General features: G+C 41.4%; 1 protein-coding gene across 1 annotated transcript in view; it reads right to left on the bottom strand.

Moving 5' to 3' along the window:
• ST8SIA1 (ST8 alpha-N-acetyl-neuraminide alpha-2,8-sialyltransferase 1) overlaps positions 1-19,442 on the bottom strand; it is a 98,584-nt gene that overhangs the window by 36,398 nt on the left and 42,744 nt on the right. Inside the window, exon 4 of the mRNA XM_035888553.1 lies at positions 17,036-17,128. Within this exon, the coding sequence (XP_035744446.1) occupies positions 17,036-17,128 (93 nt within the window). The remainder of the gene's footprint in view (positions 1-17,035; positions 17,129-19,442) is intronic.

The raw sequence follows: 19,442 nt of genomic DNA, 5'->3' as shown, positions 1-19,442 counted from the left end.
GTTTAAACATAAGGAAAAGCTTTTTTGTGTCAGGGTGGTCAAACACTGGAACAGCTGGCCTGGAGAGGTGGTGGTGTGTCCATTCCTGGAGATAATCAAAACTCAACTAGACACGGTCCTGGGCTGCCAGCTCTAGGTGGCCCCGCTTGTTCAGGGGTTGGAGCAGATGACCTCTAGGGATCCCTTGCAACCTCAACCATTCTGTGATTCTGTGAAGCCTGATCAGGCTTAGCTGTTGTCATGGTTTAACCCCAAATAAGCCCCAGGCAGCCACTTGCTCACCCCCTCCCGGTGGGATGGGGGAGAGAATCAGATGAGTAAGAGTGAGAAAACTTGTGGATTGAGATAAAGATAGTTTAACAGGTAAAGCAAAAGCTGTGTGCGCAAGCAAAGCAAAACAAGGAATTCATTCCCTACTGCCCATCAACAGGCAGGTGCTCAGCCATCTCCAGGAAAGCAGGGCTCCATCACGTGTAATGGTGACTTGGGCAGACAAATGTCATCACTCCATACATCCCCCCTAATGTCATATGGTATGGAATATCCCTTTGGGTAGTTGGGGTCAGCTGTCCTGGCTGTGCCCCCTCCCAACTTCTTGTGCACCCCCAGCCCACCCGCTGGTGGGGAGAGGGGCAGAAAAGGCCTTGACTCTGTGTAAGCGCTGCTCAGCAGTAACAAAAGCATCCCTGTGCTATCAACCCTGTTTTCAGCACAAGTCCAAAACATAGTCCCATGCAAGCTACTACGGAAAAAATTAACTCTTCCCCAGCCAAAACCAGCACAGCTGTAAAAAAGATTTCAACTCTATTCTGCCAAGATGGTGGCTGTTTTGATTGTGCATTTGCAGCATTGCAAAAACTTGGGCAAGTAACCTTAGCTATGAAAATCTGCATCCATTCAGTCTCTCCAGAGAGTAAGCAGAATATTACAAATTACATGCTTAGACTTGGGTATGTAAAATTCTACCCACAGGATTTAGCCAAGCCTCTGCCTGAAGTAGGGTTGGAAAAGGTACTATTAGATTAGTGTTTCTCTTAGTTGGACAGAGAATACAACCATCTGGTCTAAATCTACATTACTGTATTACAGTACTACAGCACTTCATTACTAGATATTGCAAGATAGCAGAGAATGAAGCTGATAGAGTTTCACCAGAATCAGGAAGGAAATTTTGATTTAAGTTATAAACGAGCCACAATCTTTTAAGCTGCAGGATCAACTCTTGCCATAGAAACAGTGACGGACTCAGGGCTCTCTTCTACACTGTGCTTCATACCAGCATTACTCACTAATGCCAACCTGCTGGATGAAACAGGCATGGCACTGGAAAACCGAGCCAGGATTATTTCTGAGAACAGTACACATTCACCACTGCTATTGATTTGAAACATTGCTCCGGACATAAACCCAGGCAGAAATACTGTCTTATTTGCAAGTAAACCCTGCCAACAGTAGCAGAAGTAATAATTATAGTACAAGAATCAACACCCTCACAGCATGTAATGAAATAAATTAATCAGAAATTCAAGAACACGTGTATTTTGCACATTGTTTGCTATCCTTCTAGATAGAGTAAAGCAAAAAAGGTGGGAAAGTCACGGTGGAATATTCTGATCTGAAAAATGCATTTCTTTTTCTTTTTAAAGCACAAAGAATCCATACCCCTGTAGAAAAGCCAGTTAGAAGGCTGGCATAGATGAAGTTAAAAAGAATTACAAGATTTCATGTAGGAAAAGCTCATGAAGTAGGTAAAAATTTCTTGCTCTTAAGACACTTGAGAAATCTCTTGTGTATTGTTTCAAAACTCACGTGAAACAAATGCTTAATTTTAGTGTGCAGTTTGACTCAGAAAGTCAGAACCTTAAGGGTCTGGTTTTAGCAGCCCACCTGCTTCGGTGAGAAGTACACAAGTTATTCAAATGCTTAAAGAGCACACCAAAATCAGCAATGCCAAATCTTACAGTTGTATATTCCCATACTCAAGGGACAGCGTTAAAATTACTCTACTGGAGCTCTTTTATACCCGCACTTTACAGCTCCATCTTTTGTCAGCCCTTAATAACACAGTTCAACATTACAAGCTGTCTACACAATCTGATCTAGCTTTCTATTCTGATTGATCAAATTTAAACTCATGCAAGCCTGAGCTTACTTTATGATTATTCCCCAGGTATTCAAGCCCTAATTTTTTTACTATGTCTTTACTATTTTGTCTTTTGTTCAGACAACATCTAGCACTGTGGGGCAGGGATCCCCGATTAACGCAAGTAAATGCACTGAAAACTTTCAGTCTTGCAGGGATGACAAAACTGACAGGAGGTGGAGCTCAAAACTGCCATACTATCCCTTGGTATGTCCTACGTGCTGATGGAAGTCAGGGAAAGCCTTTGTGGTTTAGTTCAAGCACGTGGGTACATTCCCCAGCTCAGCGCACCACTGCCTGGGGAACGGACAAGGCAGCAGGTGGAGCACACAAGGGGAACCCCTGCCCAGTCAGATGGCTGATGCCATGTCTTCAGAGCATTTCCCAACTTACACTGCAGCCTTTGGTCCTAATCATCTTCTTGCTCTCCTCTAGCCCTATCTTTTCTACTGGTCCAAGACAAATGCAACTCCTCATTCGCTTTGAGCCCAAGCAGAGAAGCAGTAGATATGTTCTCCTTATAAGGTATTTCTAGCTTAGTCAGAAAAGGAAACCGTAAGTTGATAAAGTGTCTTCCATGTTTACAAATAATCACATCACATCCCAAAATGCAGACAGCTCTGCTGTGCATTTTCTCCATTTACGTTTAGACAATCAAAACCACACCAGGAACTCCACAAATACTAAGACTTCTTTCATCACTAGACTCTCTCCCTTGTCAGTACCATCCGCCTTCTGAGGTCCTTTTACCCTCTTGCAGAGAGGATTTCCTGCTGCTAAGCTCTCTGGTGGAAGCTGCAGATGAACTGATGCCACTGTAGGCCACACATTATACTTTGAGTCCCCCTGCACTGCAGAATCCCTCCCCCAATGCCCAGGGAAACCCTTAAAGGAACTCTCTGCAACCATGACTCACTGTCTCTTGTTGGCTACTCCAATTGGCTACTCCTACTTCAACACCAGGCTTGTCTGTCTTCTATGGTACAAATCTGTGAGTCCAACTTCAAGTGTCACCAAAGCGTGTCCTCTGGACCAAATCAGGCTTGCATTACCAAAAACGCTCATGAAGGAAAATCCCCAGGCTGCCAGAATAACAGAAGCAATACCTTGGCTTCCATCTGCTTTGGACACAGCTCTTTCACTGCAATGTGGGCATGGCTTCATTGATTTCTGTAGGTCTGAGGTCAACACTTGAGAGGATTAGTGTTGCTACACTGCCAGGGTATAGATGGAGCAGAGGAGAACTCAAAGACCTATACCTTTACTTCCCCAGCAGATAAATGACGCAAGATCTATAGGGAGAGGTAGTTTCTTATATAAACTGATTAATTGTAAAAAAAACAGAAATAGTTCTCAGAACTGTTGGTGTTTAATTTGGTACTTTTTCTTGTTTATGTTTTGTGGAAGGGCTTCTGCGTGCTTAAATGCTTCACTATATTTTTATTGAATATTCTCTCTCCCTACAGACCTTATCTTTTGTATAGTTACAAGAAAACTACTGTTGCTTTTCAGAAGATACTGGACATGCTCTTAGACCAACAAAGGAAGCAAAACTCTAGGCGTGATGAATAAAGAGGAAACTTCCTGCTGCATCCCCTTGTTGTCCGCATTGCTCCTCCTGGAAGGTCTCCAAAGAGTGTTCCAGGAATAGACCATGACTTGGTCATACATTAACTGAATCCTTCAGTTTTGATTTTCTGTTTCTTCACAAATTTAACTAACTCATAAGAGAACTATAAAGACAGGGCCATTCTGGTAAAATAAAAAATAACCCTCATCTGCCTTTTTATCCCTGCTATGACATTTTGAAATGCTGGCTTCCATAAACATTCTACCCATTTTGCATATACACAGTTACCTAATTGTTCATTCTGTCAGCCTGCAAACAAGTGCAACACAGACATCTCTACAATAAAATCAGAACATTTCTTCCAAAGATCTCTTAATGAACAGTAAAGAGTCTGTGGGCTGAGCTGCTTGATGCTCTCTCCCCCCTCTGACCCCTGCCTCCAAGTTTAAAAACACATTCCAGGGTTGTCAGAATCAAGCTATTTATAATTTTCAAGACTTCTTACAGTATATAAATCAATCAATATCAGAAGCTGCTCACAATTTTGAGACAGACTTGAAAAATTGACTTTTGTACCTTGCGCGTCATGGCTTTGAAAATAGATTTTAATCCCTGATGATACTTTTTCCTCAGTGATGATGCCATTTAACTTCTTTGTTACCTCCTGTGCCTTCTGAACATCTAGATACTTCCTTCAGCGTTTAACCGTTTCCACTCTCCTTCCGTGTACTAAACTAAGTCAGAATAACTAATTCCTTCCGTCCTCTTTCAATACAGATACTAGTCTTCCTTTTTTACCATTCATTAAGAACATTTGAAAAAATAGTCCCAAAGATCTTTCCTTAGTGGTTCTGATACTGCTCTGACTGTTTACTTATAAACTCCTGAAAAAAGTTTCTCCAGATCTCTCTAACTTCTGGTTTAACTAAAAATCCCTTCACGCATTTGTTCTCCATTTTCACTTCTGTTCTGAACCCTTTGTTAAGACTAAATGTTTATCTTCACTGTATTGACTCCTCCAATATCGTGCACTGGACTGGCTCTAACCTACGTCCCGCTCTTTCTCTCAGTGTATTACAGTCTCTCAAATGCTAGTTTCCTCAATGATATCAGAGTATTGCGCCTTGCAGGTGTTGTATTATTCCACTTTTAATACATTTCTAGCAATTTCTCACAATTTTACTGCAAATTTCTTGTTTGGAACTTCATGAATCACAATTTTAACTTTATCATGTAACAACCAGATTTGTTGCCCTTTAGTCATCCCACAGAGAAACTAATGAAAATAAAAAACTACAAGAGATTCAATTTAGCATGCAGGCACTTCTTTTAAAAGGTTGTTTCTTCTCCTCTACTCTTTGTGCTCTGTTTCTCCTACCTCTCCAAATAATTTTTTAATATTTCAAATAAATTTCCTTCAAAACCAGTTCTTGTACTTAGAGTAGGAAATCCAAGGAACTGAAAGGGCAAACAGCAAGCAAATAATAAAATACAGTGGGTCAACATCCAGCTCCTAATATGGAGCATCAAAAAAGAAAGGGGATGAGGCTGTATTAAGTAGCATCAGCCCTCCAGAAATGCAAGCAGCTGTACCTCACAGGAAACTGCAGAGATAAAGCAATACAAAAAGTGTCTAAGTTAGTAAGGTAAAATGTAGTTTGTTTATTACTACACTACATGAAAGAGAGGCAAATGGTAGTTGCTCCCTCCTCCTTTGTTAGTGGTGCCTCACTGGAAAAAAAAAAAAATAGAATCATAGAATTTTTTAGGTTGGAAAAGACCTTTAAGATCATCAAGTCCAACCGTTAACCTAACCCTGCCATCCCACCACTAAACCATGTCCCTAAGCACCTCGTCCACCCATCTTTTAAATACCTCCAGGGATGGCGACTCGACCACTTCCTTGGGCAGCCCATTCCAGTGCTTGATCTTGCAGTCAGTCTCCAAGACAGGAGTGCCTGGACTGACAACAGACCCTGCTGTACCTCTAGCTCAAAGCAGCCACCAAGTTCAATACCCTCCCAGATGATTTTGATACATCTAATACAAGGAGCAACACTGGAGAACAGATGTGTCTAGCGCTGAGTTTGTCCCCTTGGCCCCTCATTTGCCTTTGTCAGCATTAGGCATGAAGCTATTGGGAATGTGTATGTTCTTGAGTAATTTGCTGCCCAATCCATAGAGGTTTATCGGCAAAAATCTTTCTTCTAGTTGTTCTTTGCCAGCAGACAAGCTGGTCATAACGACAGACGTCAGCGTGGGAGAGGAGGGCAGTCACCCCACCATGCTTCCCCCAGCACATCACCTTTATTCACAGCCTCCTTTCATGATCCGTTCTGGGCAGAGGAACGGGTAGGGAATAAGCATGGTATCATAAAATCTAAAACTGGTCTTCCTCCTAAAAGAGGAAAACTCCAAGGTCCTTAAGAGGAAGACACCTTTTCCTACTGCCTCCTCTTTCTTATCCTCTCTTCATCCCTTTACAGTCAAATTTTTACAGCAGCTCCTCTTCAAAGGACCATTGTTTAGAAAGGTTTCCTGACTACACTCTCCCTTTTAGAACCAATAACATATTTCCTCATGGGTTTAGAAATAGGGCAGAAGTGCTCGGCATCAAATCTTCATAAAATCTCAGAGACTGGGTTAGCTGCTAGTATTCATCTCGCCCAAAACGTCACCAAAAACGGTGTCGTGCAGACAGCAACAGGCAGCCTTTTATAGCCAACTTGCAATTATCCAGCAAGACATTTTTTATCTGCTCTGAAAAAACATGAAATATTGGCAGGAACCAGCACCAGGAAGAGGCCCTGAAGAGCAACCCGACCAAAAGCCCCGTGTCTGCCCATCTAACCCGGTCAGCCGACCTTCGCCGATAACCCTATGCCTTCTCACACCACGTCAACCAACCTTCCTATGCACAAAGTGATCCAACAGTTCAGTCACGTCTGAAGCGAGTGTATCACTTACCCTCCAAGGATCTTTACAGCTAAACATTTATCTAAACAAATATAAGGAAAATACTAATTTGACAGCTGTCAACTTCCCAGATTTTCTATAGAAGTAAACTAAAAGCAATAAAATGCAAATGCCAATTTTTACAACTGCATTTGTTCTAGTTCAGAAAAATAGCAGTTTTGCTATAAAATAAAATAAACCCACCCCTACTTGGAGGTATATTTTCACTGAAAATTATTCTATTTCTGTTATCGTACACAAAAGGCTGATCATGAAAAATGTTCTCTAACGCTTAGAATGACTCATTTCTAGCAATTTAACAGCATCCTCTTCTAAGAAAGATACAGCAGGTTTTTTAACATCCTGACTCAAGCCAATTGTCCTTTTAATCAGCTCTGGTTTTGCTTATAAAAACATTTCATGAGTCACAACCTCACACTCCTAGATTTTTAAGCTGCACATCCAGCTTAGGGGGAGTGTAATAGTTTGAAAAACAACAAATGTCAACAAGTCTATATTTCCCAGGGACGTAGCAGGATTTTGTTTAGATGTGGACTGTTTAGGAGTATTTGGGAGTTTCTGTGAGATTATCTTCATGAGTAGTGAAGTGCACTTCGGCCACTCACTAAGTCTACACAGTAAACTTCAGTAAGATGATGGTGCTGAGATACCTACACATGCTGGTTTTAACCCAGTTATGAGAAATAATCAATTTGGGGTCAAAAAGGTGTTCTGATTTCCACACTGGCTTGCATCTACGGTGCCAGCTGGCTAGAACAGAACTAGTACACTGGTACATAGAGCTGAAAAATCTCCAGTTAAAAACTATACCAAATAGCTTAGCTATGAAGCATCAGCTTCTGCCTTGCCTCTACAAGCAGCCTCTTAGTACTGATGCTTTCCAACAAATCAACTTGCCTACATGTCCTTCTCAAAGGACAGGCTATAATTCCAGCACTGAGGGTGGGCAGAGAAGACTGTGCAGACCCCAGAGCAGACTGGGAAGAAGAGATTGTCTCATCCACACCCTCTGGGATTTTTTGGCTTGGAAAGCAAGCCCAGCCAAAAGCTATGTGAGTGCAAGAGCCAGTCTTCCCTCATGAGAAAAAAAGTCAAGTCTGATTTCTAGTGGGTGTAAAGTACTGCAGTGGGAGCTACAGTTCTGATTTACACCAGGAAAGAATCTGTTCCCCTAAAGGATTCCACATTGGCCTTTCTCTCTCCATTTTTCCTTTCCTTCAGCATCTATTTTAAGTCCTACTGATTTAGTTGCCTCACTGAAATTCACATTGAAATAACGTCCTAAAATTTTTATGGAGAAAAACATTGCTTTCAAACAAGCAAATCTTCACAGACATTATATGAACAGAAATATTGCCTGTGAAAACCAGACTGTCACCAGAAAAATATTTCAAATACTTTTGCATTCATTATAACAAATTCTGTCTGAAAATTATCTCATCCTTCCCAATTGAGAGTGCGAAAATAAAAACAGGGAGGAGGCTTCTAAGGCACAAGCTCTTGCTGGCCAACCTAGCAACTCATTTCCCAACCTCAGATAGATTACCTCATTCCCAGCGATCTCCTCCACTGTTTAATGGGAAAATAGATACTATTTAACCTCTCTGCTTTCTTGATGCCTATGCTTAACCTAAAGCTTCTGTCCTGTGGCTAAGCCCGTAAGGATAATTCTTACACTCCTGAGACCATCTCCTGAATTTGGAAGCTTTCTTGGAAGTTTAGGGGAATCACACAGCTGCAGATGATGGAAAAAGTGAAAATTATTTTTTAGAGATGGGAACAAAAGAAAAGGTGGGAATGTCACAATCTGAAAGACTGCAGAGTCTAGTAGTTTTCTGTATTCCCATTATTTGCAGTCTTTCAGATTGTAGGATGCCTTGTATCTTCGTTTAAAAAATAGACATATTTGCTTTCCAATCCATACCTGAAAAAAATCCAAGAGATGGGATAGCGGTAGAAAAATCTGGGTTAAAGCCAAAGACGAAAGAAAGACTAGTTACCTAAACATGGATTAGGCACTCAAAAATCTTTTGGGTTGTTACCCTGAACAAACTTGGGTCCCTTGTACAAGATTCTAAATTGCTTGATCCAGCGAAATACTATCAGTTATTCCACTGACCTTGAAGATATTACTTACACACTTAAACCTGAGGCACTTGGGTACGCTATTCCACATACCGGCAATAGATTTAGAAGCTCTCTTATGAAGTCCTACTGCAGCAATATAAGGATGAAAAAAAAATCACCTTAATTAAAAGTATTATTTGCTCAAGGACATATATAGCTTTCCCATTTCACAAATCTAATAATGGCAAATCAGACAGCTGGTTGTCTTTCTGTTTGGTGCTGCTGGCAGACTCTTCAATACAGTGGTCTTAAGACAGCAGGAGGGTTGGGGGGGGGACAGGACCAAAAAGCAACAGTCTTCCTGCAATGGCTTGCCAAGAAAATGAAAATGTGTGAGACAATGCGTTAATGAATATCAGCACATATGGCAAGCACTGGTGATTTTGGTAAGGCACTTGCCAAGAAAATGAAAATGTGTGAGACAATGCATTAATGAATATCAGCACATATGGGCAAGCACTGGTGATTTTGGTAAGGCGAAGATTTGCAATTAAAATGCCATTCACAATAGAGATAACTATGATTATCATCAAAATCCCAGATTAAGGTAGGAGATATACAAATGCATGTTTAAGATAATTTGTATGTATTGTAGAAACGGAGAGGAATAGGATGCATTAGAATTGAAATTTGAGGACTTTTCTATCAGAAATCCAAATGGATTATTTTTAACCCTGATATCTTCTCTCTCTGCTTTATGGTGATCGCTAATAAAACATTTATTTTTGTTTAAGAGAAAGCATCAAACTATAATTTCATGACATTCAATTTCTAATTTCCCATTTCATCCCACTATCAATTAGCCCTTTAAATTACTGTAACGTGGATTAACTGAACAGACGATTGTCCAAAATATCAACTTACCTGCTCTTTGTCTCAGGGGAGATTTTACTTGATCAGCCTGACTTCTCTGACCTGTACTTAAGCACAAGCTACATGGATTTCACAGCACTCCCTGGGAAGTTCTTCCTAGTATCTAGCAGTTGCTTTTGCTGATGAGGTACTATCTCACCTCTACCACCTCAGCTAACCATACACCTGGGAAACTGTTACAGCTCTCCTCAGTTTTTCCTACTCCTTTCTTCTCCCCTACCACATTAAATAACTCTTCTTCTCACTTCTTATCTTCCTAACCTGAAATTTCAGCCCACTGTTTCTCATCTCATCAACAGCAACCAACCATGAAGCTTAGGCTTCATAGTTCTTTCTCTTCCTTCTCTTTGCTGCACCTTGGAGTTGATGCTCCATGTTTGGGATCTAGGGCTTTTTTGAACACGTGGTGCCAAAACCAAGTACAGTACCCCAGCTGAGGCCATAGTTGAGCTTAAATGTATCTCTTCATGCATTATGCTTATTTAGATAACCCAACACAGCATTTGCTATTATCTAAATAGTAGGACATTGCCTATGTACGCTCAGTCACTGACCTAACACCACATGCTTCTTTTCTGCAGAAATGCCACCTAGCCAGTAACTCCCCCAACTTTTCACATATTCCTCCCCATGTGGAGGACTCTACATTTGCTTTTTCTCAATAGCATTCTCTTTAGTTCAGAATGCTTCTCTAATTTTTCATTATACCTTTCAATTCTAACGCTCGCAGTGCCACTTCATTTGGTATTGGCTGCACATCTGTAGTGGGAAGATACATGCTTTTCAGTGTGACTGATCTACTGCTATCATTTCAAAAGCTGACTTTAAAATTGGAGCTGTACATATGGGGTTTAATTCAAATGAATTAAATTATATGGGAATATTTGATTCTACTGCAAAAGACTGTTCCAAATAACTCCCCCTACACAGGTTATGCTTTCTAGATCACTGAAAAGTATGACTTAAAAGTTGCAGAGTTTGGCTGCAAAGGAAAAAAAAAAAATCATCTAAATCTCATCTGTAAAAAGCAGAGGAAAATACAAAATACAAAAATTTGTTTAGTATTCTGTATACTCTTCTTACTTTAAAATAGATTATAATCCTGTCCTCACTGGAAATTACAGAGAGAGGGGACGGATAAGAGAGTAAAAGCCATTTATTTAAATGGGGTCAAAGCATAACTATAATAGCATCAAACTATCCTAATCACAGCATGGCTTTGTTACAGTTCCACATATTTCTGTTCATCAATTGCAAAAGCCAACCAGAAATTCTGGAATTTTTTTCCTGGCTCTACCTTTAGCCTGGTGGTAACACTGGGAAGTCCTCTCCATCACCGCACTTTCACTTCCTTTGCTGTTCAAATGAGGACAAAAGTCGGTGTTCCTTGCAGAGAAAAAATAAGGCTTCCAGTGTTAATAAGCTTAAACCTTTTAAAGCGATTTTGTATTAGAGGAGAGAAAAGATTGATTACCAACAAGTGTGGCTCCAAGCAACCTCCATATACAGAAGGGTTTATTATAGTCTTGCCTCTAAAGAAGTGCTTTTATCCCCTAGCTGTTGGTGTAGACGTTCACAGACTCTTGCAGAAGAACATAAAAGGGCAGTTTTGCAATGATTCTTATCACTTTGGAGTGCTTCTCAACAAAATAATCTGGGGTATATTCAGATACCAGGAATGAAAGAACCACCTCTATGTGAAATATTTAAAATCTGGTGATTAAATGACTTTACAAGGAAATATCTTCTCATCACCTAAGTCCTAAAGAAAGGACAAGATGATGAAGAGGGGTTTCCTTCAATAACTTATTTTATGGCAGGGGGGGTTCTTTGGGGGGTTTTTTTGTTTGGTTTTTTTGGTGTTTTTTTTTTTTCTCCTCTTTTGATCTTTCGCAATTACTGAATTAAAATGTAACTACCTGGGAATGGAATACGTAGTTTTTACATGGAGACACAGTCAAGAGGAATTCTCATGTACCATTTTAATGAGTGTCAGCAACAGGCTTAATATTGTACATTTGTTTAATCAAAGATGAAGGAAGCTTTTATCAGATTAAATAATTGCCTCAGTTCCATCTTTTTATTCTTAATGGCTTAAGTCAATTGGATTCGAAAAGATGTCCTCAGGACTGAATCCAGGAAAGTTTATTATTTGGCTCTAAGACACAGGGAGAACTGGAAAGCAAATTTAATCCCACTCAAATTTCGTGGGAACCTAATAAACAACAGCGATATTTAACTGACATTTCAAAGCTCAGAGGCAGAATCATTGCATTTGTTAGCCTTTAGTCTCATTCCTTCATCTTGCTTTAGTGCAGGAAACTGAATGCAGCAAAAACTTGTCAAACATTGCAGAGATCAAAAAAGTGAATTAATTTACTGAAAAAAAAAACCCCAACGTTCATGCTCAGTGATGGAAGTTCACACTGAGCTGCAAAGTGTAACGGCTGATCCTAAATCTGGTTATCCAAGTTTCAGTTGGACTACTTCCATTGGTAATGTTATACAACTGTTGAGAGACTTCACTACAGAGACTTAAATAAAAATATCCACATTTCAAAGAATGAAGATTGATACCACCTCAGCTAATCCTTCACTTATTTCTGTATTCAAAGCAACAAGGCATGCTCTAGTAGAAATGCTGTAGTAGCAGAAAGACGGATCACCTACACCCTCTCCCCGTCTCTTGACTGCACAGGTATTTCACCAAAATTTTCATAACGTAACTGTACATCACTGTAACCTCCAAAGCCTTAAATGCATACAGGAACGACCTGGTCCTCATCCAAGTGGATTTACGTGATGAGGGGAGAGGACAAACAGGGGCTGCAGAGCTCTACCTCAGCCCCCAGCTCTGCAGCCTCCGCACCCACAAAGCTCCCGCTCTCAGGGACCTGCGCGGCACCGAAGACGGAGGTGGGGAAAGGCACCTTGGCTCTCCCTTCAGCAGAAGGGCTCTCCTCTCCCGCTAGACCAGCGGCACCAGTCCAGGCTCTGCCCCTGCCATGGGCTGATGTGCTTTCCAGCATGGAGGGCTCAGGTAGAAGAGTCCAAGCTCTCCCTTCAGAGGCAAGAAGGCGGCAGGGAGAGGTTTCCACTAGGGAAAGGAGCAGATCTAATTACTCATCATGCAGCAGGGGTTGTGAGGGCAGCAACCCCAAGTTCCCCCTTTGCCACTTCTCCTCAAGCTGAGAGCACCAGCAGCCCCCCGAGCAGCCACACAGCTGCCTGCTCCCCCACGGTGCAACGTGTCTACCTTCCAGCACCATCCGTCCTGAGATGATACAGCACCCCGAAAAGAGAAGGGGGAAAAGCCTCACACGATTCAACCAATTATGGGATTACGTCTCCAAGACAGCATTGCATACCTCAGGGGCTTCTGCCGGTTATACCGACGCTGAATTATGGCTAATAAAGAATGCTACCATAGCCACCGTGCCATTTTCTAATGCTACATAGGTCAGAAACACACATCTCATGGATAAAATACTCACCAACAAACACCAGTTGATCTGAAATTTACTGAATGCTGGGAAACCATCTAGTTGGACTATTGCATCCGCACTGATGATGATACATGTGTGCACAGGTTAGTGTAAGCAGACACGGCAACTAGAAAGGAAGATTACTGCAAACAGCAGTTGTTTTCAAAATCAGAAGTTTAGACAAAAGGTAAGAGTATTATTAGATGACATTTGCAAGGAGTTGTTGAAGATGGTAAGAAATTGCTAGAATTTGCTTCTCTTAAATAGGCCAGAGCCAGTGACTTCAGAAACACCCAATATCCACATCCCAAATAGTAACTCCTTGCATTTCTTAGTCAAAAATCTTATGCCATCGGTCGAAAATCATCACTACCTATTAAAGCATTTCTATGTTCACGTGCGATCCGCTGACTAGTCCCTCTCCACAGCTGTAGACAAGTGTTCAGAATATAGAAACAATCACTGTAAATGACAATGTTGTTGATTTTTCGCAGAGTCTAAGAATGGCTGTAGGCACAGCACAGGTCTCGCTACGGCACTGCCACCTTCCTAGCAGGGACTTACTGCAGCTACTCACAGAAAGAAAACAAAAACCAGGACAAATCTAGAATAATCTTCTGCCTACAAAGTGATTCCCTACAGATAAGGCCAAGCTGACTAGGGCGGTAGGGGAACGACCTGAAAACATCAAGGATACCATCCTTTTTGCAGTCCCTCAACAGTATCGGGGTAGAGGGTGGGAGATGTTGTAGTGGGCCCAGGAGTAGCTTTATGAAACATTTCAATCCCAATTGCAACCTCAAACAAGGGTTTGATGGAGGGGTAAGGTTTGAATGCAAAGTGGGAAAAGAATTTTTACGCATGCTCCAAGGACTGCAAGTTCCAATATTAACTGAAGGGAGATGCCTGTGAAATATTTTAGACAAAATAAGAAACTGGGGCAGTCATCACGAGTCCTCTTAGTCAGCTGGGCAAATTTCTATTATAATACTTCCATTGCCAGTACTCCTATATTATATGAAGCAAAGTTAGGGTAGGAAATTCCTCATTGTTTTCCAAACCCAAATGACAAATGAGCACAATATTTTACAAGTGAAAACTGTGGAACTTGATCTCTTCATTCTTTCCTTATTATTTGCCTACTCGAAGTTTTGCAGTAGGCAACATTTAGAAGTTATCTCTAAAGTCAATGCACTCCCAGATTATAATCTTGACTCTCACATCCTAAAGCTCTAAATCTAGAGGTGAGCGGTGGTAGCTCAGATATTGCTCCACAATAATTACTGCCAATAATTTTCTGAAGTCAATAATTCTGCTTTTAGACCAACACAGAAAATTGCCTCCACATCCCTGGTATGAAAACTTTGCCCTATCCAACATGCCTCATCATAAATTATCTGGTAAGGATAAATCTTTTAGAAGCCATGAATGGTGTCACAGGACCAATTCACTAAAACTGCCATAACACACCTGAGAGATAATTGAGATGTCAAGCCTCATCAATATCAACCTACTTAAAGTAAGGACAAGAGGAGAAGGGAAGAATGATAATGTATACCACTGTTGTGTGAAGCTAGTTAATTTATAGCTTCGAAACAGATACGTATCAGTCACCAATCTGAACGTCCTTAAATTTCATCAAAGTCTGAACTTACAAGGAGTCTTAATTCCTTAAAAAGCTTCTTCCCAAAGAAATTGATTGTTTGTTGACAGGGAAGAAGTCTTTTTTCTATTTTTAACTCCCAAGATTTAACATTTTTTTCCAACTCTAACTTAATACACAGGGGGTAAAATAATGAGTTTGGACAGCATACAGGAAACATCAGTGAAAAAAAACTTAAAAAAAAAAAAAAAAAAAATCTCTTCCTGACCAGGCAGAGGAAGCGAAGTACCAGATCTCTCAAGAGCTCCAAGCCTCAGAGGAGGTTTCTGCCAATTTGCAGTGCTATGAATTTGTTCTCTGTGTCATTCTCAGTTACTGGTTGTGTATATCCTCCTAATCAATACACATGCATATACATCCCACATTACTTTCTCATCAAATGTCTTGCATCGCAAATATCACCCACTCGCTTTGAAAGTGGACGATGAACACAATCTCCTTTCCTGTTCCCTGTCTATTCCTTCCTCCCTTTCTCTTTTCCCATTTCCCTCCCCCTCCACCCCTCCTTGTGATATCCCCCTCTCACAAAGCAGCATCTCATTCGCCATCTGCTTCTTGAACCATCTGCTCACTCCTTGCCTTCCTTCTTGCTGGATAACTCCACAGTCTCTCCAGCGTAGCTCCACGGTCTCCCCGTGGCATCACTAAAAGTCTTTTTCCTTTTCCTCTTCTGTTCAAAAATACTAAAGTACAGCGAGCTTTCCACACTAGACCCTTGATGGAGGGGAGGGCACAAAATAAACATCCATGAGTTTAATAATCCTCTGCTTTGACAACTGTAAAATCCTTTCTAAGCTTCATGTTTCACACTGCTCCTCTTCATTTTACCCAAAATGCTATGGCCAAGCTGACCTTCTTTCCTTGATGGGACGTTCTGGCCATTTCATCCCACTTCTTAAATCAACCTCATTAGCCATCTACATCCCACAGGATTTTCAGATTCCCCATCTTCAGGTCCACTGCCCTGAGCAGCTCCCTCTTCTCGCCTGGCACCTGGTGCCATCCTCTGCCAGTTCTGCTCGGTTTGCTTTGATCTCATCCCATCAGCGTTGCTGTGCCTTCTCCTATTCACTCTCTGCCTGGAATGAATCAGCTCTTGAAGCTGATTACTACTCCATTTCCCTCTCGCTCACCCTCTCTTTTCCACTCTGTCAGACTGTCATCTTTTCCACACACAAAACCAGAGAACCCTTCAATTCCCAATAGAGAGGAAAAATATTACATTTAAATACCATCAAACATCCATTTGCAAGTCTGTGCCTTTCTTCTTTCTTAAACACCTGGCTTTCTATTATTTGTTTTATTTCCCTGCTTTGCTTTCTTTCACAATCCTTCACCTCCCAGTACCTGCATTATACATTTCTTCATACTAAATCATTTCCTGTTCATCCCCTTGGTTTATGCCTTTTTTCTGTATTTTTCAGTGAACATGGCAGGTTACTACCAGATGTTGTTCTGTCTGAGGACAGCCTACCTCATTCCGGGTGATAAACAAATAACATAGCAATTAAAATTCAGGAAGGCAAAAATCAGAGAGATGGCACTGACTTCCCCCCGCCCCTTCCCCTCTCTCATCAGCTACTGACATTTGGAAAATTTCAACCAACTCTTAATAAACAACAAAAATTTGTCCCAGTTTCCTAAGAAAGTGAGGCTTGTATGATCACAACCTGCCAGTCAGTTCCATCCTAACCACTTTTGTACCCGTAAGTCAACATCAAACAAATAATACAGAGGCAGTAAGGACCCAGATGTTTTTAGTGGTGAAGCAAAGAGAAACCCAAATTAGCATCTTCATTAACTGTGAGATGCAGCAGCCAGCTGGCCTGACCAGCAGAGTAGTTTGGGCCACCCATCAGTACGTACCTGGCTTGGGAGCTGCCAAAGCACCTCAGGCATGTGCCCAGCGCATGGTAAAGGCAGGGAGCTGGAAGCACTGAGGGGAGTATGGTAGAAGAAATAGCTGTAAAAGGCAGCCTCCCTCACTTCCCCTGCTTACAGCAGAAGGATCAGGGGTTTAGTCTTGAGTTATTTCACCCAACACCAAACCATTGCCTATTTCATCTTTTGTAGATCCTTTTCCAGGATCAGAAGATCATTGAGGAGAACACAACTCTGATACACTAATATCTATAACACCGATGAAGCATTTCCCTTTTTGTTTCCTCCGACCAGAGAAGGAACGATATGCTCTCTACCTTTTCTGGATTATACTGGGATTTGCAGTCACCAGCTGAGTTTTCGATCCGACGTCCTTGCTGTATTCACTGGATAGAGGAGGAAGGTTGCACCTGTGCACAGAAAGACAGTCAAGATTTTAAATGACATTCAGGATTGACTCAACCTCAGTCTTTTCTAGTCTGCAAGTTGCCAGGTGTTGGGGTTTGGGTTGTGTTTTTTTTTTTAAAAAACAAACAAACAAAAGCACAAGCTCTCAGATCTAAAAGTGCTGTATAAATACTAGACCAAGCTACAAAGGTTTCCTACTTGTACCTACGAGCACAATAGGACGTTTTTGTACCAGATTGTGGGAAGATGTAGAAATAAAACCTCTTGCAGAGATGATCTTATGTAAATACAAGGGAAAAACAAAGACACAGACTTGGCATTTCCAACAGGCTGAAAGGCTGTGGAATAGGATGTTATTATCTGTAGCAAAGACTTTTTTTTTTCCCCAAAAAACTCTTTTAAAGTTCTGTTTTTCACTCTGTTCTGTCTTGTTTACCTGTATCAGGCTCCAGACTGTCACCACTCTGTGGTATTACAAGCACTACATGACTCGCAAACATTGGGCGACTGGCATTTTTAATATTACACCACAGGGTATCTTCAGCATACAGAATTTACCACGAAAACACAGCGCAAAATTTTAAGTGGCTATTTAAATATGTGTGTCTCAGTTCTGCTCACAGTCTCATTCTGCTGAGCAGGGTGATAACATAAATAAGAGAAAGTGACTGAGCAAATTTACTTTGGAAAGCAGAGAGCCAAGACTCCAAAAAACACAAGCAGAGAGAGACTTCCAGACAATGAACAGTCCTAAATGCTACGTAGTAAAAACCTAGGAGAAGGAAGGTGGTGCAGTAGATAAAGATGAAAATATGTTCCAACAGTATCCAAGCCCCTGCACTGCTCCAGAAATTACAATCAGAAGAAATCTTGAGTAGATTATTAGAATATTGTTTTGACACCCATTTTCGGTATAATTTCTATGTATTGAGTATACACCAAGAACGGGTGTCAAAACAATATCCTACATTTCAAATTTGTCCAATTTTTAAAAACAAAGATAAGAAGAATATTTTTAATGCTTAAAGGGCAAAAATGAAACCAAGATTCTCAGAGAAAAGTAGAATTTGGAGTTTTTTCAGAAAAAGACTTTCATTTTTTTGTGTTGGGTTTGGAGGTTCTGTCGGGGTTTTTTGTTTGTTTGTTTGTAAAGTTTCATGCTCTACCATAACCAAATTTGCCCTCCAATTTTTAAGTTCAACAATTAAATCAAGACATCCCTGTTTGCACATGCTTGTTTTGTTGTTTTTCTGCAGCACACTGGAAAAACACAGCACAGAGATGGCGCGCACAAGGTTGGGAAAGGCGAGGGGCATGCTCGGGCACCAGCTCCTGCCTCTTCCTGCTCCCAGCAGGAGGGTGTGCTGAGCAAACGCGGACCCTCAAGAAGAGGGTCGAGCAGCCCGTGATTACTTTCAGCTCTGCAGACAACCACCCCCACAGAGGACGAGGCCCTGGCACTGGAAGAGGGCAGGCAGTGGCACAGACAATTGTCGTTTCATGTTCATGACTTCTCCTCCTGGTACCAGGGAGACACGGGTTTCTTGGCTGCAGGTCTTACACCTGTGAAGATCTGTGTCATTTTTCTCACCATCTTCTCCGTTAAACTCTCTGTAGCACTCCACTTCTGCAGGCATCCTCCAGGCATCTGGTGTCAGTCATGAAACCCTTGAGTCCAACAACAACAAGTTGCTTACCCGATTTCTTTGCTTAATTCAGAGGCCCATTTTTTAGACTAGTGAGAGGTGGGGAAAGTGAGCTACAGTTCAGTTTATACAGCAGTTTCCAGGGGCTGCTACAGAAACCATTGGGCTCTTGTACTACAGGTCACCATACTCTTCCACCACACTGGGAAAATCAGTCTCGTCACAAGGAAAGCCCTTGTTTCCACAGCAGTTGCTGCCTCCGTTAGCATTCCTCTGACCTCTGCAGCGTTCAGAGAAGTGATCCAGGCATTTGCAACAGCAGAGTGCCGCAAGTGAGGCTACACAAATTCCTGGCCGCACCCCCACGTGTTACAGTTTTGTGTAATGTCAGTGCCTGGAGAGGGCACTAGTGTGCACATGGTATACTCCCTGCAATGTCTGCCAATGCAAAACATCCCACATTCCCTAAGAAAAAAAAACACAGTGGTGCAAATTTGCATGTATTTGCATACAAATACCAGCTCTCAAAACCATATTCCTAAATTCACATAATCAGGAAATGCCAAGGAGAAGAACAGCAAAGTCCCACCTGTACGGAACATAAATGAATTCAACCACATTCACGAAGAAAAATAAAATTTCTGGGAACAATTTCTCCTTTTCATGACTA

The sequence above is a fragment of the Egretta garzetta genome, unplaced genomic scaffold (genome assembly GCF_000687185.1).
Source record: "Egretta garzetta isolate BGI_Z169 unplaced genomic scaffold, ASM68718v1 scaffold81, whole genome shotgun sequence".
Classification (NCBI taxonomy): Eukaryota; Metazoa; Chordata; class Aves; order Pelecaniformes; family Ardeidae; genus Egretta; species Egretta garzetta.
Note: the sequence above shows the minus strand (reverse complement) of the source record. Positions and strands in the feature narration are given on the sequence as shown.